The sequence below is a fragment of the Plectropomus leopardus genome, chromosome 2 (genome assembly GCF_008729295.1).
Source record: "Plectropomus leopardus isolate mb chromosome 2, YSFRI_Pleo_2.0, whole genome shotgun sequence".
Taxonomy (NCBI): Eukaryota; Metazoa; Chordata; class Actinopteri; order Perciformes; family Serranidae; genus Plectropomus; species Plectropomus leopardus.
Genome location: NC_056464.1, coordinates 2,150,858 through 2,177,443, shown reverse-complemented (window position 1 = coordinate 2,177,443; position 26,586 = coordinate 2,150,858). Strand labels below are relative to the sequence as shown.

General features: G+C 41.7%; 1 protein-coding gene across 1 annotated transcript in view; it reads left to right on the top strand.

The window, feature by feature from the left end:
- The window catches only part of lhfpl4a (LHFPL tetraspan subfamily member 4a), a 43,431-nt gene extending 17,440 nt beyond the window's left edge, over positions 1 to 25,991 (top strand). Inside the window, exons 2-4 of the mRNA XM_042497012.1 lie at positions 6,492 to 6,728; positions 9,034 to 9,050; positions 25,938 to 25,991. Coding sequence (XP_042352946.1) covers positions 6,492 to 6,728; positions 9,034 to 9,050; positions 25,938 to 25,991 — 308 coding nt within the window. The remainder of the gene's footprint in view (positions 1 to 6,491; positions 6,729 to 9,033; positions 9,051 to 25,937) is intronic.
- The last annotated feature ends 595 nt before the right edge of the window (positions 25,992 to 26,586 follow it).

Here is a 26,586-nt window from a genome sequence, read left to right as displayed (position 1 = left end):
TTTTTTTGCCTCTCCTTTCAGAAGAACAAAAGAACTGCATTTCCCAGGTACCTTTGAGGCTTTGGGGTTTTAGAGGCATTAATAAAGTGTGTGTACAGACTGTGAGGAGGTGGGATAGATGACCTAACTGACTCTGTTCATTCAAGGCTTAAACAGCCCAGGAAAAAACACCATCTCAGACTTGAACATGCAAGAAAAAATGAAAATAAAATAGATGAGCACTTTTTCAATTTCTCATAGCTAATTTAAGTATATATATACATCATTTATTTAACATATCTGCAAAAGGATAAAATGTTAGTTATAGAATGCGAGGTTATTGTTTTTTGAAGTAGCACTACATGTATATACTGTTAAACTGTTTTGCCAAATGTGCAGCATTGCATTTCCCTCAAAGCATATTTGCTGTGCAAGTTAGCACCTCCTGCTTCAACCTTTACCTTCCGTGCTTACTGTAGTTATTTGCATAAAGTTATCATGTGCAATCAGGGGTTAATAGCCACATTTGCAATTGCATTTATTTTTAACCTCAAAATAAAATTGTTTACTTAAATGGGGTGAAATATTTACTGTATAAAACCTGTGATTGTCTGCCATATGACCTTTCAGAGGTGTATTTTGAGGTGTTACTTGTGGGAAGTTTAATGTTGTCAAAATAATAAAAAATGATAGCCAAAATGACAAAAGAAAAACAAAAAAAAACAAAAGACCCAACCCAAAATTCCTTGTATTGTAAGGTAAGGGTCATGGTCATGGCAGTTGGATTGGTGTATGCATTAAGCTTCACTGAGAGGCCCTGCACTCCCATGGGACACCACACAGGTGATTTCACATGCTCCTCCAATCCGTTCTCATCCCAAGTCATCACATATTGCTGCTTTGTCACGTCTACATATTACACTCTGGATATCCTTCTGTGTCTGCACGATATTCCAGGATGCAACTACCGATGGGAGATGTCAAAAAAGCACATTGGTGGGATAATGTTACAAAAGCAATGTGGTTATATTTAGGCATTAAAAGCAAATGGCAACTCAGTAACAGCATGCTGGCATGGATGGTTAGCATTAGGAAACAAACATCATTACTGGCAGTGTTTCAGCCTGATGATGTCTAGTGGCATATCATGCGGACCCAACAGGTTCCTTCCGGTCGCGTATCATGCTGCCATGGCAGGTGGAGTCGATATTGTTGTTAGAAAACACTTGGGTAAGATGGTATAATGACTTACGTTGTTGTAATGTTCACTATAAGTGCATGTTTGCATGACAGAGATGGACAGATTTTAAGGTTAAGGGGTGTGTGTGTGTGTGATTTGCACAGAATTTAGATATTTGGCTTCACAATTAGTGCAACTGTGACACATGCAGCATTAGTCGATACAACCAATTATTCCTTGAGCTGTGCTCCTACAACTGTCAGCACAACACGAGGACAAGATGTATGATCACACACACACACACACACACACGCATGCACACACACACTAACACACATAGACACAGTATCCCCTACGGTCCCCCAATTTGTGAAACATTAGATGCAGTCATGATCCTATTGAGATTGTGAAGAGGAGAGGAAGACGAGGAAAAGAAAGAAAGAAAGAAAGCATGAGCAGGTAGAGGGAGTTGAGGAAAAGAAAGAATGAGGGAGATAAAAAGGAGTGAGGAGGGAGCATGATGGAGAAGCAGGCTGACAGAACTAGATGAAGGACAGGGAGTGAAAAAGAGAGACAGAAAGAGGAGCAGACGATAAAGGTGAAAAGATGGAGGGATCCCAATGCAGGAAGGGAAGGGAGGTGGGGGTTGCTGTGGCAACTGGCCGGACCTATGAGAAGGAGGGGCTGGGGAGCTGGAGTAAAATATGCATCTGCCTTCAGTTCAGAGACCCTGTGCACATGGCGAGACGATAAACAGACATGAGGACAGTGAGGAGGATGGTCAGTGTGTTTGTTGTGAGGATGAGATGAGTCACATGAACGGGAGAAAGTCCAAGGAACACACAGCGGCAGTATACACACTGACAGGCCAAATACAGCAAACAGCCAGGACACAGACACACACATACACACAGACCCCTGGTGCGTTTCACAGCTATACTTACACATTACTAATTGGGTGTGAATGTGAAGCATTCACAACCTATGTTCTTCTCCATCTTTATTATTGTTTGTGAATGCAAAGCATTTGAATGGGAAGCAAACACCAGACACCTGCACCAAAATCTGGGTGAGCGGTACCCATCCACCCATTACTGATGCCGTTCTGTGGCGTCACTTGCGTACTTAAACCAAAAGCAGAGTGTTATGATTTCTGAATGACAACAGGCTGGACTTGCACAGGTAGTTGCTGGGCTTACCCTGCATGGTACCAGCCCATGTGCTCTAGTTGGATGAACATACTGCCGAATCCAACCATATGTGGTAGAGCATCCTGGTATTTTTGACATACCACATCTGAGATACTATGTACTGGTACATACTAAATCTTTTTCTGGCATACCATTTTGTGTGGTAGTATGGGTGTTGGAATGTTCAGTGTTCCACATCATCTAATGTGGACTACAGTAGAGCCATGCCCCCTCTTCTTTTTTTTAATAAGCATTGCTGACAGTGAGGAGGAGAGGAAGCAGAAGGCTTGGCAAAAGAGACATTTGAGGAGTCCAAGATTTTTGGGACCTATGTACTATTCTACTTTTTCAATAAATCCAGATTCCTGTCAACCCTCTCCACCTTGTGATGGGGATAAACATGCTTTAAATCATAAAGTGCGAGCAGAACGATGCTTGCTTGCTATTATATGTCATGTCCAACAAGTTGAGTTTATAATGATGTAATGAACATTAATGTTTTCATGGTTTAATGACTAAAAATGCGTTAACAGGTTATTGGTTTAACGGGATGGGATTAAGGTCTGTACATAACGCCTTCTTTTCTCGTCCCTTGACCTCCATATGTTTGAATGAAAATGAGTGTTCTCATTGCAGACATACCCACTTTATGCTAGTCCTATGCAGATTTTGCTGTCATTTGATTCCTAATCAAGACATTCTAGTAAGAGTTGCTTCACTTTGTTAATATGGACTTCATTGCTGTTTTTCTATGCAAAATAATGGAATTGATTGATGGATGTGATTAAAAAATGCCATCAATCACAATTAACTATTGAAATTCTGCGATTAATTAACTCTGCGAGTTTTAAAAATTTGTCGTTTCACAGCCCAACTAAAAATGTGACACACAGAGATTTCATGGAATTTTGCAGATTGGTGAATGTGAAACAGTTTCATAATGGAGCTGAAGAATGGCCATTCTTTTAGTGGAGACAGTCAAGATGATGCTCAAGTTTTACTGTGGCCCCTATTGTCAGTGTGCATTATTACTGTGGAGTGAGAGGCTGAAATAAAGCCTCAGTGTGTGAGGAGAACACTGAGTGACTGCAAGAGAAGCAACAAAGTACCACTTCAAAGTATAGTGTCACAAAAATGGGATCAAGTCAGCGGCAATCTAGAAAGCCAGGCCACACACACACAGACACACAGAATTTCTTTTCACATGAGTGAACTAATTTACAGACAATCCTAAATCCTTGATGTTTCTAGCATACATGAGAGCACACACACACACACACACACACACACACACAGGGTCATAAGGAGGAGGGTTTTCTGCTGGGCAGTGTAACCCTCTCAGCACCCGTGACACACATCTAAGCGAGGCTGGATGAATTATTAAGACTGAGTCTTGTTCACTTGTGTCAGCCAGGCAGGACTAAAGGAAAACCACAGGGAACACACACACTCTTCAAACCACATTAAACCCGTCGTGGCTGCCTTCAAAGCATGCTGCACAAACTGGATGTCATGTTTTCAGTGTGCCAGCAAACACAGAGGGAACACAGCTCAAACCTGCACAGCGTCTGTAGGAATCGTGGATAGTTGGGACATGTTCAGCAGCTTGTAAAACTTTCCCAAATCTTACAAGGGTCAGTGCTGCGAGGAGCTCCAGACATCTGACACAAACACCAGAGCACATGCACTCACCTGTGTGCCTGCTCACTATTTCACCATCCACCTTTTTTCATTTGCAGTTTGGGACAAATTGTATGTAGTATTGCGGAGTAGTTTTGAGACAGGTGAAGTCTATATAACTGTTGCCCCAAAATTCTGTGTATATACAACTGATGTGAAACAGCAAATACTATAATAAATATGAATATGATCATATGAAGGCAGGATAAATAACACACTAGACTTAAAATGCTATTGTGTGAAGGCTGAATTATTGTCACAATTTATTGTCAGGATGCAAGAAAATTCAAATAAAAGCTATGTTTCCACAGAGAAGTGGTTTTCAATCTACAAAAATAAACAGGAGGTCTGCGTTGCTGTAATGCATAGTTACATTTCTAGAGAGGTGCACATCAGGCATTGGGTATGCTTCTATGCAACCTTGAGCCTGCATAGTAGGAACGGCATTGATTCAACACAGAGGAATAAATCATGCTGAAGTTGTAACTAATGACTTGTCTGTATTTCCAGCTTTGGAGCAAAATACTTTGACCTATCAGCCATTAATATACAGCTTTTTCCTACACATTTAAAAATCTCAATACATTTGAAAATCTAAATACAGATATGGAAGGCTGTTTCACTTTCTTTTTTTTCTACGCATGAGCAAATCTGATTACGCACACACACATTCTAAATACTAGTTTGCAGATTCCAGTACACTCACACATTTCAATTTGTATTTAGAGATTCTTTTAGACATTAAAAAAATCTGATTTCATACACATGGATTGAGATACTGTTACACAACTCTCCACACATAGTGGCCAACAGTAGCTTACAATAGTGGCCCCATAAATCTTCACTGTGCTGCCATATTCTTAGTCTTACTAAAGTGGATGTATATCATTAGCTCCTCGGAGCCCCTGCAGCTCAGTCTCAGAGACAGTGGGGATTTCCTCCTCCTCACTCTTCTCACATCAGCTGAAACCTTCAGTCCTGGCTGTCCCTGCACACACTGAGCTGTGCATCAGCTGGGCTTCCTCTGGTCTGTGCACAGCTCCCAACAGTAGCAGTGGTCCAGTAAATGAGGCATTCAGGGACCCATCTGTTAGGGCCAGCCTGGCCTCAGCTGGACCCTCTACACACCAGGGGACTACTCCGGCCTTTTGGGAGCATGCACACACACAGTTTTTCCACAGGAGAACAGGATAAAAACATTTGTGCCAAATGTGCACAAACACACAAAGACGGAGGCCCTCTGATATAATGTGGGAGTGTTTATAATACACATATTTGGAATGCATTTTAATTTGTGCAGAGGAAGAGAAAATAGTCTCTCAAGGCATTATGGTTAACGTCAGCATCAGAGGAAACCAACCACCTGTGTGTGTGTGTGTTCGTGTGTGGTCTGAACAAAGATGATCACATAAAAAGCTATGGTTTTTACAGCATGTGCTGTGCTGAGACTATTTCTTGGTTATCAGAAGCCTGCTGCAAACAAACTATATTTAATGTATTAATTAGCAAACTTTCGAGGTGTCGGGAGGATTACTTCTAGACTTTGGACACAGACTGAAGAGGAGCATCAGCTCAAAAAGTTGCTCATGGATGCAAGTTTAGAATTGAAAAAACTGAGAAAAAATGGCCCTCATTTATCAATCTAACCTAGAAGCCAGCACAGATCTGAACGCATAAATAATCTTGCAATAAGGTTCATGTGTGATTCATTCAACATTCTTATCTCACCAATCACAATGTATGAATGATCTGATGTTAAAAAATAGTTGACAACATGGACGAGAAACTTCACTGAGCTAGAAATTAAAATGCTGACATCTCAGGTCCAAATGCATCAACTGGCTTCTGTTTGGCAGCCAGAAACATTTCATTACTCTCTTACTCTCTCTCTCCTTCATGTTAGCATGTTCTATGTCTCCATTTCTGTCTCTGTTCAAAGACTTGCCTGTGCAGAAGTGTAGAGAGAAGAACAGGAAGCGGAAGAGATTGAGTGATGAGGATTCTGGAAATACCAGCACAGCAGACTTATAACCCAGAGTGAAACGAAAAAATAATATTGTCTTTTCTCCTCCGTCTTCCGTCTTTTCTCTCACTTTCATCTTGTTAACTTCATGTAACCTGCTGTTTTACACATAAACCTATTTTCTCTTCCAACCTTCCTCACTCTACTGTTACATTGCCCTGACTTTCAATCTTGCTTTGTTCTCCACTTCAACCTTCCTCCTGTATTGATTTTCTTTCCTGTGCTGCTTTTCAACGGAAAATAACTCTGTCACCTTGACCCATCGCTCTGCTCACTGTTACACACACTGTTGCTGACACGATCCAATATCACACCAACCAAACGCTATTATACTGTTGTGTATGTGACCACCATACCCATCACACACATTCATTCAATCTTTCCTCTCCCTATTTCCTGGTTCTCTTCATTCCTCCCTCTCTCCCTCTCTGCGCTGCAGCCGTGTGTCTGGTGCTCGGCTGTGTAATCTTCCCGAACGGCTGGGACTCCGAGGTGATCCGGGACATGTGTGGAGAGGACACAGGGAGGTACGCCCTGGGCAACTGCTCGGTGCGCTGGGCCTACATCCTGGCTATCATTGGCATCCTGGATGCCCTCATCCTCTCCTTCTTAGCCTTCGTGCTCGGCAACCGGCAGAGCGACTTCCTGCAGGAGGAGCTGAAGGCCGACAACAAAGGTGAGAAGTAGAAAATGAGCAGTTATTAAATTTTTCATTAAATTACAGGGGACAGAAAGGGCCACGAAAAGCAAAAAGAAATGTGTTTTGTGGTCAAAAAACAATATGCTATGCATCCAAATTATGTCAACTTTTATGTCAACTCAAATAGGATTACATAAGTTAAGAGATCAGCTTATCCAGCCCCTTTCAACACCGAAATCATCAAATATCACTGCTTTTGCAGTGCATTTGGTGTGAGAGCCAGATGCCAAAAGCTACCTTTTGGGTCTGCATGATACGCCATTTGACAGCGTCAGCTGAGAACGTGACCGGACAGAACCTGCCACGTGTGCATGAAATGCAATTGGATGGCATCAGGTTGAATGCTGCTGGTAAAGACGTAATAAAAGGAGCACAGAGGGGTGAGTGGAAGAGGTGGTGGATGGATCAAAGAAACCCCAGACTTTAATGTGAGAGTTGGTTTGCTTACTGTCTGATTTTGATGTTTTTTTCTACACCTTAGTATGTGCCATCCCTAATCCCAACCATTCATGCCACTATGTGCGTTTGTTGACATCACAGTAGCAGCTTCGCAGTAATGGCATCGCGGTAGTGGTATCCAGAAACATCAGCTGCCGACATGGAAGGATACCTAGAGCGCAACATGTAGCATCGGACAATGTGCAGAAGAATCAATTGATCATTTAAGACATTTTTCATGGTAATAAACAAAATATTTACGGCTTTAAGGTCTAAAAATATGAGGATTTACTGTTATTTTTTCCACTGAATGGAATCGCACTGCAACTTAAATGGCACCATACACCATGCACTGTATAGAGTGCAATTGATTAAAGGGAAACTTTGCTGATTTTCAATCAGCTCTGTGACATCACAATGTGCTTACAGATGAAGAGATGGTGTTTGGCTTCCCCATGTGCCACGATTGCCCAGAACAGCAATCCGCCAGCATCATCATAACCATTATTTGTATCCAACTTTTAATTACAGTAGCAGAATATTTGTATAGAGTTATTGAAAGTAAAAATTGCCATTGGTTGTAGTCTGTGGTGGTGCTTGCCAGGGGCTATACTATAGGCGCAATCCTGACAGGGGTTCCAAAGTTGCTCCCAGAAAAAAAGTGCAAAGGTTTAAATACTTTTGAAAGATGTCTGAAAGTAGCACAGGAAAAGTGGTGTTGCTCCAGGTTTTAAAGGGTAAATGAATTGATTTTCATGATTAATGTATTTTTGCAGGGTGTGACCTCAATAAATGAGCCTGTTGTACACATAATTGATCATAATGTTAGCACACAACAGCATTATACAAACTTCACTAGAGGTGTAAATATGCAGCTACTCTTTTGTGATGATGGTAAAGAAAGATGTCTTCAATAGTACTGAATAAACTGATTAACCTCAAAAGTCCTCACACTTGCATTGTAATTACAGCGAACTGCACAGCTGTTTGATTGATATTCATAGCTGCTATATTACAGTAGATGTAGGTGTGTGTATAACTGATGTTGTGATGGGAGATATCGCAGCCTCATCAGAAGAGGTACTGTGTTGAGCTACCTTAAGAGAAAAAAAGAATAACCCCAATTCCTGTGAGTGTGTGGAGGAAGTTACCATGGTTACGTGTCAGATTCCAGAGGGATGAGGCTGTGGTTTCCTCTCTCTGCATATGTCTCTGTTTGTTTCTGTCTGTCTCTCTTTCACACTGTCTCTCATTTCGTTTTTTTGTTTTTCTCTCTTTTGTTATGTGTTTTTGTATCTCTGTCTATTCTTGTTTATCTCTGTGTAAAGCATCTTTTATGTCTGTAAACATGCAATGTGCAAAAACATCGGTTTGCCATCTGGCAAGCTTGTAAAGATCAACTCTGATGTTGTTATAGCACATAACTGCACCTTCTAATTCCTAATTTCTCACCCAATTGATATCTTAATAGTCAACTAGTGCACAGAAAAGAGTTCAGATAGAAGAGGAAACGAACTGGAGCAGCAGCACAAATGCATAGGAAGTCAGTCAAGCAACATGAGCAGAGCTGAGCCGACATGACTTTGATCTGTGCAGCATAAATGTAAAGATGTATCTGCTCCGCTTGAAAGTTATGCATGGTTTATTATAACAATGGTAACTGGTATGTACATGCTTTGCTTCATGAGAAAGCAGTCTATAACCTATTTTTAACGATTATCCGCTGTTTAAAAAAAAAAAAAGGTTATGTCCTAATTTTTGTGGAAAAAGGGGTATATGACTTTCTAGGTTCAGGCAACAAAAGTAAAATTATATGACACTCTTTTTTTGTCCTTTTTTACAGATTTTGCTGTGTCAAGGGTAAGTTCACATCGTTATTGTTATTGTTGTGGTTGGAGTGTGTGGAGAATGATCTGTGTTTGGTAATGCATGGCAGAGTGTGTATCTGAACATAGTAACACGGGAAGTACTTAAAGACATAATACTGTATTATACATCTGTTTTGTGCAAAGCACTGAAAGGCTGCAACATTTCTTACTGATTCACTTACTGTACCTTCGCTCAAACCGAAAGAGCAGTGGACTTCTGTCTCCATCTACTTTTTTTTGTGTTTTGATGTTTTGATAATGTAAATGGAAAAATAAGCCAAAAAACTGTGCAAACTTGTTTACACTTGGTCGAGGCTGCAAGTTAGTGTTCAACAGAATATGGAATTGATTTTTACATTAAAGATTCTTCTTCTTCATCCATCTTGTAGATGTGGCATAAATATATTAATGTATTGTTCCAAAGACTAGGAGACCAAAATGTTACTGGAAGTCATTGCCTTTTTACTTTAAAATAAGGATATAAAACACATGCTTTAGTAACTAATGTATGACTCATGATGATTCAGCACAGGATGTGCCAAAATGTTCTGTTGCTAAGGGTAAGTAACCAAGGGGCTGTTTATAAAACAACGGTTCTTGCATGAAACGTGAAACTTTTGTTGGGGTTTGACCTTTCATCCACATGACAGCAGTGTTTTGAGGGCCTGAAAACGCAAACTTTAGAAACCAGGATCCAGAGTGTAATTATTTTGAAAACACTGCCTTCTGTCAGTGTGTACACTGGCAATGCATGGATCTTGTGAGAATGTCATGGCTGCACTTCTCACATGCAAATTACGTTTCAGGCAAATAGCCATGCGCTAGAGGACAACAATAACAACAACTACTGAGCTGTGTTGATGCTGCCGACTCTACTGAGTTTATCAACGCTCCTCCAGTAAAGTGTAGATATATGTTGCAGTACTATTGTGATCAGCTGTCAGTTCTTGTGTGTGCATTCCCTACCAACCCTCAAGAACGCTGCGCTCGGAAAATGCAGAGCTACTTGTGGTTCCCAAAGTCTCCAAAAGTAGGATGGGAGCCAGAGCCTTCAGTTACCACGCTCCACTTTTATGGAACCATCTTCTAGACACCGTTTCCACTTTTAAGGATAAACTTAAGATCTCCCTCTTTGATAAAGCTTATAATTAGGGCTGGCTCAGGTTGCCTGGACCAGCCCCTAGTTAGGCTGACATAGGTTTAATCTGCCAGGGGACTTTCTTGGATACACTGAGCTCCTTTTTCCTTCTCTTGCTCCCTCCATCTGCAGATGCTCATGTCTGTTTACTGCATTATGCTAACTCCGTTGCCTCTCCGGAGCAATCCTGCTCTCTTGTTTCCTAGTTTTCCCGGATCTGGCTGCAATCTTGGCTGTGCCTGATAGCGGTAATAGTTGTGCTGGTGCTGTGACCCTGCCTTTGGTCGTGCTTGTGCTGTGGCTGCACTGAAACTATACCCCGGCTTGCCTTGATCGTGGTCTTGGTTTTGCCGTTGCAGCAGTCCTATCTGAAGCCACGCCTGTGTTGTGGGTCTTGGTTGCGCCAATGCCGTGATTGTGCTTGACATGACCTTCTACTGCCATTATTATAAGTTACGCCTCCACTATCAATATACGCATTGTACTTTTATTAACACCTACAATATTTGCGCATAAAATAACATGCTATCATAGAGTGCATTTAGTAATTTAACACCTATCATTATTGGAATATGACATGCGTTTGTTACCATTATTGCAGTGCATCTCTCCCCCTCTCTCCCCTCTCTCCTCCCCTCTCTCTTTCTCTTTCCTTTTTGTCATTATTGTACTGTCATTAACCCCATTTCAGGGGTTCTTTTTGGGGAGTTTTTTCTTAGACAATGTGAGGGTCTAAGGGCAGAGGGATGTCGTATGCTTCAAAGCCCTCTGAGGCAAACCTTGTTTTGTGATAATGGGCTTTATAAATAAAATTGACTTGACTTGGCTTCTTGTTTGTTTACACTCACCGCTTTGTAGAAGAACATCTTTATGTACAGGCCCGTGGTGTTCTTCAATTGTGTCATTACAAAGTTACATTGATGCAGTAGAACTAAAGAGATCATCAGTTTTGTTTCACCTTCTTCATTGTCAAAATCTGGCACTTACATACAACAACTCTGTCACATTGACCGTGAGACTCAGGTAACTGGCACTTGTCACACAGTCTCACACTTCACATAGATTTTCTTATGCAGAGAAAAACACATTTCTAACTGATAATTACCTGCACTCTCATGTGAATATTTAGAACAAGCTGACAAGTCTGAAACCCTGTGGCATATTACAGTGGAATAAACAATATGGCACATATGATTGAGGCATCATGAATGATACATTATGTTTACCTCCAGAAGTCATGGGTTTGTTGCTGCTCTGTACGCATAAGAGGTCACTGCAGGCTTGTGAATCAAGCATAACAGCCAGATTGCAGGCAGGTGTACACTGCCAAGTGTGTCGCAAGCATGCCAAAGGCACTTTGGTCATTTTGTGGCCAGGCTCCCTTAATGCACCTGTGGTGTTGGAGCACCTGTGGCGCACTTGGGCACAAAACAATGTGCAGGAGAAGCTGTGTAGAAAAAAAAAAAAATTAAACCCCCATGGTTAATGAGCACATAAGCACCGGGGGTTCTGTGGTTATGTGACAACTGCCAGTTGCACAAAATGTAAACAGCAGATCTGCTGGGACTAGACAATGTGCCACATCACTTCAGTTAGAGAGTGTAGATGGAACTGATACCTGCCGTCCTTCAAATGGATGTATACACAAGTCACAAGCCTAAAGGAAAGGCCTTCAGTGTTATACAACTAACTCACTACAGAAAATTACACCTGGAGGTTGGCAAGAATGCTGATTAACAATTATGTCATTATAACAATGGCATATTACTGTCATTATGCAATACAGCATTGTGCCTCCTCCATGCTACCTAGTTTTTTGTTTTTTTTGCAGCACAACAGTTACCATGGTAAAATTAAACCAGAATTGTTCCTGTTTTTTCCCCATAGATAATAAAAATAAATATATGACATTATAACATTAGATATTGTAGTTTAGATATTTTATAACATGAGATATTCAGCTAATACGTTGCCCACCAGACTGGAATTTTCCTTGGTTTTTATTTCCAAATTCTGATCACCGTAAGATTATGTATCATCTTTCATATTAGTTCATATTAGTTATGGGGCTAACCCCCCCCCCGCATTCAAAGCAGTCTACAACCGGGCCTACTCCAGTCTATTAAAAGTCCTGCACACATAATGCCTCAGAGACCATCAGATGTGAGAGTAATCCTGTATGTAACTGCCAGCTATTGTGACAGTGAATGCAGTTTCCGGTTAGCAGACACTACCTGCTGTCAGTTCAGATATCTTATACTCCTCCTCATGAGACAGATGATGTTTGGTCACATTAGAGACGCTGCTAAGGTGATAGATTTTATTCAGGGAACATGGGCAGGCTAAAGGGGCGTGATGAGGCAGACAGAAAGGAAAAGAGAATGAATTACCAAGAAAACAAAAGGTGGTGGCACACTGTAGGAAACATCCTCAGGCACAATGCTTTCCCAAAGAAGCCAGGCCTACTGCGAGTAGAGTGGAGACGTCAAGTCGAGGAAGGCCTTTCACTGAGGAGTGTGTCTGCGGCATTCACCAGGCCCTGCAGCTCTTCTCTGTGTGTACGTCAGCATCAAAGAGAGAGAGGGCAGGAGGAAACAGTACACATGTACACAAAAATCCCACAAACATAAAAGTGACGTGAGCAGCTGGGTGCTGTGGTGCATGAAAAGTATTTTACAAGAGGATAAGATTGGGGAACTGTTAATGTGCCTCACTGTTTGTTTTTTGTATGTTTCAGAATGAAAACAATGCTGTAATATTTAATATGTAATTTTTTTTAAAATAAATAACCTTTTATTGTGCATCTATTGTTTGGAAGTAGATGAAGAGCCGAATATTTTTTTATTTATTTACATATTTATTTAACCATAATTTAACCAGAATAGGTCCCATTGAGACTAAGGGTGCATTCTCAATCTAATCTGATGCTCTACACTAAAATGAGAGAGCTGTTGTTCAAAGTAACAGAGCATTGTATTTCTGCATGAATTAGCGAACGGTGTAGTCAATCACACATTCAATCTGTTCTGCACTCTGCAGCAGAGCGCGCCCTGCCACTCTGAGAGTGCGGTGCTCTGGATAACCACTTGGTACATTCTAACGGCACTCCAAATTTACGGAAAAAATGAGTAAAATGAGTATTTCTAAATGCACCCTAAAAATCTCTTGTCAAGGAAGCCCAGGCCAGGACAGGCAGCAGAACAAAATAAAGTGCATATAGACAGACACAAAACAGAAGGACTGACAATATTACAGTATAAAACATCCCAATGAACAAAGTGCAGAACAAGCATCTAAAATATCACTACTCACTAAACACAGACACTCCGATGATCCTGTCTCCAAGGCAACCTGGTCTAAATTATGGTGGCACTTCATGTGTTAAATTACATTCTGGTAGTACATTCTGGTAAAATAACTAGCTGTGTTTGTTACTTATGGGACGCAAGGTTGTCATGTAATGTAACATAACTACTTAAAGAACAGAATCACGTAAAATTACGCTTATGCTGCACCGTCCTTAAGTTTACACAACATGAGCAAATGGCGACCAATGTGACTGTCAAGTTATAGATGGTTAGGTTTAGGTAAAGGAGGGACATGGTGAGGTATAGGGAAAAAATCTCACATCCACATGGGAAGACTCAAGAAGACAAAAGTCAGCTGTTTGTGGGACCCACTCAACATCCCTCCTGCCCACCCTATTAAGTCAAGTCAAGTCAAGTCAGTTTTATTTATATAGCCCATTATCACAAAACATGGTTTGCCTCAGAGGGCTTTACAGTGTACGACATCCCTCTGCCCTTAGACCCTCACATCACCCAAGGAAAAACTCCCCAAAAAGAACCCCTGTAACGGGGAAAAAAAAGAGGAAGAAACCTCAGGAAGAGCAGTAGAGGATAGTGAGGGATCCCTCTTCCAGGACGGACAGACGAGCAATAGATGTCGTAAATAGCAAGTGAAATACAATCATGGCAAAAAAGGAAAGAGAAAGAGAGGGGGGGAGGGGGGGGAGAGGGGGGGGGGGGGGGGGGGGGGGGCACAGAATAATAGAAACAGATGCATGTCATATTACAATAATGGTAGGTGTGAAATTAGTAATTGCTCTCTATGATGATGTTGATAGAGATGATAACAGTCTCATGCATATGTGAAAGGGGGTTGTCCAAAGGCAAGATCACAGCATCGGCGCAACCAGGACCAGACCACGATCAGGGCGAGCGGGGGGCACAGAATCAGTACAGCCACAGCACGAGCACAACCAAAGGCAGGGTTGCGGCATCAGCACAGCTATCACCACGGTCAGGCACAGTCAAGGTTACGGCCAGGATCCAGGGAAACTAGGAAACAAGGGAGCAGGAACGCTCCCGAGAGGCAACAGGATTAGCGTAGCGCAGTTCAACAGACCCAGGCTCTGTAATCGCGAGCCCCAGGTAGTGAGAGTACCACATGGCTATCACAGAGCTAAGCTAAGCTTGCACATGGCAATGCAGTAAACAGACATGCATGATTTCTGATGGCGGCATTGAGAGAAGGAAAGGAGCTCAGTGTATCAGAGGAAGTCCCCCGGCAGGTTAAACCTATGTCAGCCTAACTATGGGCTGGTCCAGGCAGCCTGAGCCAGCCCTAATTATAAGCTTTATCAAAGAGGAAGGTCTTAAGTCTACCCTTAAAAGTTGAAACGGTGTCTGCCTCCCTGACCGAAAATGGAAGATGGTTCCATAGGAGAGGAGCATGGTAGCTGAAGGCTCTGGTTCCTAACCTAATTTTGGAAATTTTGGGAACCACAAGTAACCCTGCGTTTTCAGAGCGCAGTGATCTTGAGGGTTGGTAAGGAACTATGAGCTGTGACAGATAGAATGGAGCCTGACCATTTAGAGCTTTGTAAGTAAGGAGGAGGATTTTAAATTCAATCCTGGATTTCACAGGGAGCCAGTGCAGAGAAGCTAAAACAGGAGAAATATGATCCCTTTTCTTGCTTCCCGTTAAAAACACGAGCAGCAGCGTTCTGCACCAGTTGGAGAGACCTAAGAGATTTGTTTGGGCAACCAAATAATAGGGAATTACAGTAATCCAGCCTAGAGGTGACAAATGCATGTACTAATTTTTCAGCATCTGTTTGGGATAGGATATGTCTAATTTTTGCGATGTTACGCAAGTGAAAGAAAGCCGTCCTTGAAGTTTGTTTTATATGGGAGGCAAAGGATAAATCCTGGTCAAATAAAACTCCGAGGTTCCTTACAGTTGTGCTAGAGGCCAAGGTAATGCCATCTAGAGAAATTACATTGTTGGAAAAGGAGCTTCTGAGGTGTTTTGGGCCAAGAACAATAACTTCAGTTTTGTCTGAATTCAACATCAGGAAATTACGGCTCATCCAGGCTTTTACATCCTTAAGACATGTTTGAAGTCTAGATAGCTGATCAGTTTCATCTGGTTTCATTGATAGATATAATTGCGTATCATCAGCATAACAATGGAAATTTAAGAATGTTTTCTAATTATGTTGCCTAGAGGAAGCATATATAAAGTGAAAAGGATTGGTCCAAGCACCGAACCTTGTGGCACTCCAAAGCAGACCTTTGTATGTGCGGAGGGTTGATCATTGATGTGAACAAATTGGGAACGATCTGATAAGTATGACTTAAACCAGGCTAGTGACGTTCCTTTAAGGCCAATTGAGGTTTCAAGTCTGTGCAGTAAGATTTGATGGTCAATGGTGTCAAATGCAGCACTGAGATCTAATAGGATTAAAACAGAGATCAGACCTGTGTCAGAAGCGATAAATAAGTCGTTATTAATTTTTACTAGTGCCGTCTCTGTGCTATGATGAACTCTAAAGCCTGACTGAAAGTCCTCGAATAAACTGTTGTCTCGGAGAAAGTCACAGAGCTGATGAGCAACCACTCTCTCAAGGATTTTAGAAATAAAGGGGAGATTAGATATCGGTCTATAGTTAGCTAAAATCTCAGGATCAAGAGTGGGCTTCTTTAGAAGAGGTTTAATGACAGCTACTTTAAAAGACTGGGGTACATAACCTGTCAATAAAGACGCGTTGATTATATCTAATAAAAAGTTGTCTAATAAAGGCAAAACTTCCTTAAGGAGCTTAGTTGGGATGGGGTCTAGCAGGCATGTTGATGGCTTAGATGCAGAAACCAAAGTATAGAGTTGATGAAGGTCAATGGGGGAGAAATGGTCTAGATAAATTTCGGGCCTTGCTGCCATAATCAGGCTATCTGAGTTCGGGGTCAGGTCAGTTGAGGGTAAGAGGTGATGGATTTTATCTCGAATAGTTATGATTTTATTATTAAAGAAATTCATAAAGTCGTCACTGCTTAGGGCTGAAGGAATACAGGGCTCTATAGAGCTGTGACTCTGAGTCAACCTGGCTACAGTGTTGAAAAGAAACCTGGGATTGTTTTTGTTTTCCTCAATTAGTGATGAATAATAGTTTGCCCTGGCATGGCGGAGGGCCTTCTTATAGACTTTAAGACTGTCCAGCCAGACTAAACGGGACTCTTCCAGTTTGGTCGAACGCCAATGTCTTTCAAATTTTCGCGATGTTTGTTTCAATTTGCGAATCTGGAGGTTAAACCATGGGGCTAATTTTTTTTGTTTCATTATTTTCTTCTTGAAGGGTGCAACAGTGTCGAGAGCTGATCGCAGTGAGCCAGTAGCATTATCGATGAGACAGTCAATTTGGGAATGACTTAAGTTAGTAGTAGTGTGCTCAGGAGTTGTAAGACATGGTAATGATGTCAAAGCAGAGGGAATTAGTTTCTTAAATTTAGCCACTGCTGAATCAGATAGACATCTAGAAGAGTAGCTCTTACTGAGAGGCTTGTAGTCAAGTAATAAAAAATTAAAAGTTATCAAATAATGGTCTGACAGAGCAGGAATCTCAGGAAAGACTAATAAATCTGCAATATCAATGCCGTATGCAAGGACTAAATCGAGGGTGTGATTGTAGCGGTGGGTGGGTTTATGTACACACTGACTGAAGCCTATTGAATCCAAAAGTGTGGAGAAAGCAGAACTAAGGCTGTCACTATTAACATCCATGTGAATGTTAAAATCCCCTACGATAATAATTTTGTCTGATTTGAGCACTAAACTTGATATAAGCTCAGAGAACTCAGATAGAAATTCAGAGTATGGGCCGGGGGCGTGGTACACTATGACAAATAGAATTGGCTGTAAAGTTTTCCAGGATGGGTGAGAAAGACTAAGAAAAAGGATTTCAAATGAATTATAGTTTAACTTGGCCTTAGTGTGAATTGCTAAGCTTGAATCAAAAATAGCAGCGACTCCCCCTCCTCGGCCAGTGTCCCGCGCAACGTGACTATTTATATGACCAGGAGGAGTGGATTCATTCAGGCTAACGTACTCTTCAGGACAAAGCCAGGTCTCAGTGAGGCATAATAAATCAATATGGTTATCCGATATTAAATCAGTGACTAAATGAGCCTTGGTTGATAAGGATCTAACGTTCAAGAGTCCGCATTTAATTCTCCTGTTATGATGCTGTATGACAGGAGATGAGTTAATTTTTATGAGATTTTCATGTACAACTCCCCTTTTGTTTATTTTAGTATTAAACAAATGAAGTGGTCGGGGGACAGACACTGTTTTTATAACATTTACATTATGGGTGTGTGACTGTGCTAGAGGAAGCTCAGAGAAGCGTGTAAGACTGCGACTCCGAAACCTGGTCCCAACTCTGGTTTGTCATGGCTTTGGGCCTCTAATAAAATCGGCCAGATTCTTAGAGAGGAGAGCGGCTCCATCCAAAGTGGGATGGATGCCGTCCCTCCGGATAAGACCAGTTTACCCCAAAAGGAGCACCAATTATTAACGAAGCCCACATCATTTGCTGGACACCACCACGACAACCAGCGGTTGAGTGCTGACATGCGGCTAAACATGTCATCACTGGTCACATTGGGGAGGGGTCCAGAGAAGATTACGGTGTCCGACATCGTCTTGGCGTACTCACACACCGACTCTATGTTAATTTTAGTGACCTCCGATTGACGTAACCGGGTGTCATTGCCGCCAACGTGAATAACAATCTTACTGTATTTACGTTTAGCCTTAGCCAGCAGCTTCAAATTTGACTCGACGTCGCCCGCTCTGGCCCCAGGGATACATTTGACTGTGGCCGCTGGTGTCACTAATTTCACGTTTCGCAAAATAGAGCTACCAATGACCAGGGTTGTGTCCTCGGTCGGTGTGTGGCTGAGAGGGGCATACTTATTTGAAACGTGAAGGGGGGGTGGGTGGTGTACCGGTCATGTGGTCTTACTATGCTTCGCTCGGACAGTCACCCAGCCTCCCGGCTGCACGGGGGCTGCCGGGGGACGGCTAGCAGAGGCTACGCTATGTCGGTCCGCACCAGCTACAGGGGGCTCGCTAGCTATCGCAGCTACAAAGGGATTATCCACGGTGCGGAGCCGTGCTTCCAGATCGCTAAGCCTCGCCTCCAGCGCAGCAAATAAACTACACTTGTTACAGGTACCACTATCACTGAAGGAGGCAGAGGAGTAACTAAACATCTGACACACTGAGCAGGAGAGAGCAGAAGAGAGAGAGGAGCAGGGAGAAGCCATCGCTAACCAGAGCTAATGCTAACAAAGCTAACCGGCTAACAGTGAGAGAGCGGCTGTGAATACACAGGAAAAACCGCTGAGAGGAGGAGACAGCTGTGAGTGATTAAGTAAAACTTATGTGAGTTTTCAGTCACAGATAGATAAGAGCAGCCGAAGTAAGGAACAAGTTAGAAGATTAGCTGAGGATCGCTCGTAGGAGCAGCTCAGAGACGCTACCAGAGACACAGACAAGATACACCGGAAGTGATGTAACACGCTTACCCGCAGTACGTCAGCACGTCACGAGGTCTATTAGCATACTCACACACCTTATAATACATTGTCACCGGCAGTGTTATCGCCTGACACTCTCTTCAGTGTTTCATTCACAGGACCCATTGACGTTGCATGTTTACTCGCCCGGTGCCGTCCGTCGGTGTATAATTAAAACTCCAAAGTTGTAAAGTGACTTAAGGTTGTCATGTAATGTGACATAACTAAGCACAAAAAGTAAGGAAATTTGTGTTTGGTAGATTATTTGTTGTAACCATGCTTCTCGCCAATAAATCTTATACCATAGGAAAGCCTGTTTATTTCCCTTTTTAAATGGTGCCACATTTGTAAGGAACATGGATTTGTGGGATGAGCAGCAGAGCTGAGTATGTGGATTGTGCCCATGAAAAAATTGCCAAATCTTCTCTGCCAATGCCAAACAGCTTTTTTGCTGTTGCTATTGACTCTTGTTTTGAGCTTCTGTTACCTCCAGGTGCTGACAATCAGGTACCTGATTGGCACCTGATTGTCAGCACCCCTTCTACAGTGGTCAGTTGGTTTCTGCTCCAAAAATCGGTATGCCATGTTTAACTGATCTGGATAGGGCCCGTGCGATAGGGCAACTTCAAGGTGGTGTTCCGCAAAACCAAGTTGCGGCATTATTTGGAGTGAGCCCTAGTACCATCTCCAAACTGAAGGCCAAGTACCATATAATGGGGGATGTCAGAGACAGGCCGCAAAGTGCATGTCCCAAGAAGACGACACCCCAAGAAGACTGTTTCCTCACCCTGTCAGTACTTAGGAACCGTAAGCAGTCTTCTACAGATTTGCAGTCAAGGTTAGCAGGATGATATGGCTGACGGCTCTCTGCCCAGACAATTCTGAACAGACTGCATGCAGCCAATTTTCGGTCTCATGGGGCTGCCAGGAGGCCTGCCATGACTGCCCTTCAACGTCAGGCCTGTGTGTGCTGGTGTCGGCAACACAGATTCTGCTTACAGCAGTTGGATTGTAGGGTCAAAGTGTGGAGAAGACGCGAAAAATGCTATGCTGATTGCTGCACAGATAAAGTAACATTTTGTGTGGAGGCAGTGTGATGGTGTGGGTGTGTCATCATTAGAGGCAATCTCAACGCAGAGAGATATCGAGATGAGATTCTGCAACCAGAGGCAATCCTATATCTCCACAGTCTGGGACCGAGCTCTATCCTCCAAGATGACAACGCTTGCCCCTACAGGGCGGGGTTTATCAGAGACTACCTGATCTGAGACGTGACCTCAACCTGATTGAACACTTATGTGATCAGCTTGGGCGTGCTGTTCATGCCAGAGTGACCAACACACCCACGTTGGCTGACTTGCGACAAATGCTGGTTGAAGAATGGGATGCCATCCCAGTGCTCAGTTGAAATCCGTTTCTTGATTCTTGTGCTCAGTTGAAATCACCGTCCGTTTGGCGGGGAGGAGGGAGAGGTGGCAGAGCTTTCGGCTCGATTCAGCGGGGTGGTTTTGAGTCCGTTCAGACCTGCCACTCTGGCTCTGCTTCCTCTTTCTTTCTTTATTTTCTATTACTGCTCTCTGGCATTCATATTTAAGTCGTAACTGCTGATCAATGACTCTAGGATCCTCATTGAGTGCTTATCCTTTTTACTGCTCTCCACCTTGGGTCTGTTGAACTGCACTACGCTAATCCTGTTGCCTCTCTGGAGCATTCCTGCTCCCTTGTTTCCGAGCTTTCCCGGATCCTGGCCGCAACCCTGGCTGTGCCTGATCGTTGTGATATCTGTGCTGGCACTGTGACCTTGCCTTTTGTTGTGCTCGTGCTGTGGCTGCACTGATCTTGGTCCTAGTTGCGCAGATGCTGTGATCTTGCCTTTGGACACCTCACTATCAATATATGCACAAGACTCTTTTCCACACCCACAATATCATCATAGAGTGCATTTGATAATTTCACACCTATTGTTATTGTAATATGACATGCGTCTGTTTCCACTATTGCTGTGCCTCTCTCACCCTCTCCTCCCCTCTCTCTTTCTCTTTCCTTTTTGTCATGATTGTATTTCATTTGTTATTTACACCATCTATTGCACGTCCGTCCGTCCTGGAAGAGGGATCCCTCATCACCCTCTGCCGCTCTTCCTGAGGTTTCTTCCCCTTTTTTCCCCCTCGTTACAGGGGTTCTTTTCCAGGAGTTTTTCCTTGGGTGATGTGAGGGTCTAAGGGCAGAGGGATGTCGTACACTGTAAAGCCCTCTGAGGCAAACCTTGTTTTGTGATAATGGGCTCTATAAATAAAATTGACGTGACTGTGTTGCGCAGTGGTCCTCTGGGAATCCCCCCCAAAAAAGGTGTCCAAAAACACACAAACAGTCTCCCTCTCATCCAGCGAGTAAAAGAGACGCGACCTAGATCGGTTAAATTCAAACATTTGAATAGTGCTCCCTTACAGTAACTTCTGAATAAGTCGGAGCTTTCTCCTAGGTGTGAATTACCGGACCGATGGAGCTTAGGCACGCTTATATTGTTCTTACAGCTCTGCTGGTTGAGGGGCCTTAGCTATTGTTCAGGACATGTGGATGTGGCCAAAAGAAATTGTTAGGGGGGTTTTCCTTTTCCGAAACATTGTAAAGTGGTTTCCATTGAGAAATAACAACGAGGTGTGGTTAAGCTGTGTGCTGCTAAAACTGGAGTTATCTAATTATACATATCATTGCAAACCCCCTAGAACACAGGGCAGCTCTCAGTGTTTATGTTGAAACTGGTGAAGGTGAAACATTGAGTTGCTTGAAACAGCATACATGCTTTATCAACATTTCATTAGACAGATGGTAATAAAACGAAATAAACCATGATGATCTGATTTAAAACTGCTTCCTCTCTTCAGCTCCATCTTGGCTCATCTCTACGAATGGACGGAGTAAGCCCAACCAGTTTTTCCCATTCGTCTCCACGACGTGTTAATCCAGCCCTGCAGCATGTCACCTCTGCATGCACTAAGATCAGTTATCTCTTAGTGAGAATCTGGTGGCTGTCCTCTCCTCTTGTCTTGTGAAAGGCGATGTACTGTGAACCCATTTATACCCTCATATGTTCTCTTTGTTTTGAATTTGCTTCCTTGAGTTGTTTATGTTTTATGCCACTAATGGTATGAATGAAATGATCTGAATACTCTGTTGTAACATATTTCTTTATATGGTCATCTGCTCCAGGCACACCATTCTAAGTGTTTATGTTGCATAGCCAACAATGCTACATGTAGCTACATGCTAACATTAGGGAAACATGATTTTGGTTTCTGATGTTGTTCATTTCTTTCTGATTCTGGATCATTTTCTTGCTGGAACATGTATGTCACGTTTAGAAGATGTCATTGGTCATTTTTTAATGGTATAAAGTGCCACAATAATACATCTCAGCCATTTTATGGTGCAGAGATGCTGAAGTGTGGAAGACCCTGAAACTCTGACCAATCAGAGCAGACCAGGCTTTCTCAGGAGGGGGTTTAACCCTTAGGGACTGTTTGGCACATTTTACACGCCTTTCATTTTTAATTTTTTTATAATTCTGGCTGTGCTCATGCATATGGCTTTCATTTTAGCAAGATTTTTGTTTATTCCTGCAATTTCCAGCTCAGCTCCTATGATAAGCGTAAAATAGCCTGTGTAAACAACATTGTTCATATAAGTGCAAAAATGCACCATTGAAATACATTCAAAAGCATAAAAACACACATTGTATTAATTCTGGATGTCATTTTACAATTTTGCCTATTTTCCACTGGGTGATGTCTTTTTTTTTCTTTTTTTTTACCATATTTAGCATATCGAAAAAAAATACATGCTATTTCTGCTTGGTGCACTGTCACAACTAGTGTTGCTGCTAATTATTGACATAACCCAGGCTGTGATCAGGAAAAAATTAACAAACAAAACACACACACACACACACACACACACACACGCACACACACACACCTTCTTTGCATGTAGTATATTGAAAATAAATCATTTTTTCTTGTTAATTTTTTTTATTATCTAAAAACATAGTGGCATCATGACAGAAACCTGGAGTTTAAAGGGTTAAAATTCTGCAAATTAATGAATATTTGATATTTATGATTAGGACTGATGTTGGTCAAAAAATAAACTCAATGGAAGTAGGAGGTAATAATATTTTTAAGCTTGATTTTGAAAAGTGCATTTGGTGCGCAGAGCAATGCGAGTATGTGTAATATTGAAACGGACACTAAATGGAGCATTTCAGAAAGAGGGTGAATACATGTGTTTCAGTGCAAAAAATCTGAAAATGATGTTCTTTTTAATGTATTTAACCTGATGACATGGAGTTTGTTGTTTTAGACAACTCTACCTTATTTGATATATTTTGGATGTCATGTTAGAACAAATAATCATGACAAAATATTCCATCTCAACAAAAAGATTAAAAGCTCTCTAAGATAATGCTGCATTGAAAGGGAGCATGGAAAATGTGAGAGAAGCTATATTGAAAGTGTCACCTTTCAAGCTCGTTGCTTTTGTATGTTTCTTTATGTTGGTTTTTCATCTCTCCGGCTCACACTGACTCATATGTCAGAGCCCCTCTGCCGCCTCCCAGCTGCTGCCAAATGGAGCAGAGTGGCACACATGGGAAGGAAATGAAGTGCAGAGAAAATTATCCAAAATCACAAAATACAAATGATGAGGATGTCAGAACATTGCTGGTGCAAGTAAGACATCTTTTAGTATTTCCAGAACCAAGAATCCAATTCAGTTAAACATGCATTAATAACTTATTTGGGAAATTAGCTGTTGTGAATTCCCTGAATCAAATGAGCGGGGTCACCTGTTGTACCAAAACAGAACTAAAAGAAGTGAATACTGGACATCACATGACCATAAACATGGCTCCCAATAGATAATAATGTTAATCTGTGTCTGCTGGATGTGAAAGTGGGCAGTTCTTTGCCAACATGTGAGCCACAGGCCATGATGGTGGCTGTGGATGTGTGGTATTTGCATCCTATCGTCCGCACATTGGGCCTCATGCACCAGCATTCTCTTAAATTGTTCTTATATTTTCTTTTAAATTTATGGTACGAGAAAATATCAGAGAAGTCAACTCCAGATGCACCAAATGCTCTTAACCACCCAAATCTGCTCTGACCAGATATGTTCAATGATAATTCCCACTGATCATAAGTCACCTAGGTAACAACCTCAGGTAACAACTTTAAACACTTTATAAGGGCAGGTGTTGTGCCGTGTGCAAAGACTCTGACACATGGCCAAGACTGGAGAGATGACACCAAAAAAGGCTGAAAAAAGAAGAAGCACTACTGAAGGTGTGAAACTGATGTACTGTTAAATAAACTTAAACAGTGTAATTTCAGGGAAATTTATTGAAGTATTAAAAGTAAAAGTACACATGCAAAAAGGATTAAATAAATGTAAGAAATCAAAAATTCCTCATACATACAGTTTATATGAAAAGCTTAAACCATAAAATGTTTTTGTGCATGAAAAATGACTTACACAATGAAAGACATAGTTGCCAATTAATTGACTTATTGTTTTAGCTGCTCTTGTATATTTTCATATTTTTGGTTTGTGTGCAGAAATTCTGTTCTGATTCCTTGGTCTGAAACTAATGTGAAGTTCCTGATCTCTGTCCCTGGGAAGTGGCTACATCTACTCATTGAATTAAAAGTGGTTGCAGCCATACAAACTAGTTCTTAAAAAGTGGTTACTGAATATTTACCCTAAGTAACAATCAGGGGTAGCTGCTGCTAAGTTTGATTTATTGTTTGGCCTTTTAACTATGTCATTTTTGGAAGTTGTTGCAGATGTTGAGGAAGTGACCTGTTTACATATTTGATTATTTTTATTTTTTAAGTGTTAATGGTGCAACTTGATTTCATAAATCACTTTGAAACTATGCTAGCTGTTACATGGTAGGACTTCATGCAGAGCTGGATGATCAAATCCTGCTTGCCAAAACGTTCTTGTATTTAAATAAATCATTCCTCAGGATGGAAACAAATCTTGTCGTCTGGTATGAACTCTCATCATTTATAATTCAGCCAATAATGGTGGTGTCATTTGCATACTTCACAATAGAGTTCTCCTGATGTCTGGGAGTGCAGTAATCGGTGTACAGTGTGAACAGGAGGGGACTGAGCACACAGCCCGAGTTGAGTGCTAATGTAGAGGAGGTGTGACTGCCAATTAGAACTCTCTGGGGTCTGTATGTGAGGAAGTCCAGTATCCAGTTGCAGACTGTACTGAAACCAAGAGTGTTAAGTTTTCCAATCAGCGTCATGGGAGAGACTGTGTTGAATGCTGAGCTGAAGTCAACAAGCATCTTATTCTCCATTCTCCAATTACATTAAAAAGCCAGATGTTGGGGGGTGTACAGCGGGGAAGGGGCTTCATGCAACAAAACCACAATTCTTAGTTTCAGGTGATTATACACTAATGAAAATATATTAGACTACATTTCTGCTAATAGATGCCCCTAAATCATACTCACTGGACCTTTAACTAGCTGCACTATTTATGTGTTTATTTATACTTTTGACTCTTAAATTATGTAGCTTTGACTCCTTAAAGTGAGCGATGTTTATAGATTAATTATGCATTTGTGACATTTGTCACTTCTGTAGCTTCATGAAACACAACTTTGTGTGTGTCAGTTTAAGTTGAGTGTTGTTTACAGTACAGTGCAGTGTAAAGCACATGGCATGAATGAGTCCTGGCTGTTCCCTCCTGTGTCTCCCCTCTTCTCCCTCACCTGATGAGGCACATTTCTTTCCAAACACATTCTCATTGAACATAATGCTGCAGTCATACTGAAACTGTCTCTCTCTGTTTCTACCTCCAGATTGAAATCCGGGACACCAAAGACCCAAGATTTGGAGTCCAGCGGTTCCACTGAGAACCAAACTTACTCTCCTCCTCTTCCAGTTCCCTCCCTCCATCCATCCGTCCTTCTCTTGCTAATCCTCTTCCCTCCGAATCTCTTCAGGTTAAAGCTCTGATCTTGGCCTGGAGGCCAAACTCCAGCAGTTTGCAAAATAGAACTGAAGTGGCATCACCTAACAGAGGAAAACTCAGTCTGTTGGAAGAGAAATACATCCTGAGAGGAAGTATGATGATCAGCTTTATCAAACTCTGGGATAAGATTATTCATAACACAGAGTATTACTGTCTCATACTGTTGTTAGAACAAAGATTATGAAGTGATTGTCAATGATGATAATGCTTGCAGTAGGAGTATTCTATGGAAATATTTTTATTGAGTGGGGAAAAGGTGTTTTCCAGCTTTAAAAGCATTATGTGAAGGCACTAAGGTGCTACTTCTGACAAAAACAAAAAAAAAGAAATGAAAAAAAAGAACAAGAAAAAAATGATTTTGTACAGCCACAGAGTAATTTTGAAGCCTTTTTCAAGCCAATTTTCAACTGCTCTTTGTATATGACAGAGTCTGATCCCAGGAACTACAAAAACAAAATACTATGTACATGAGATGT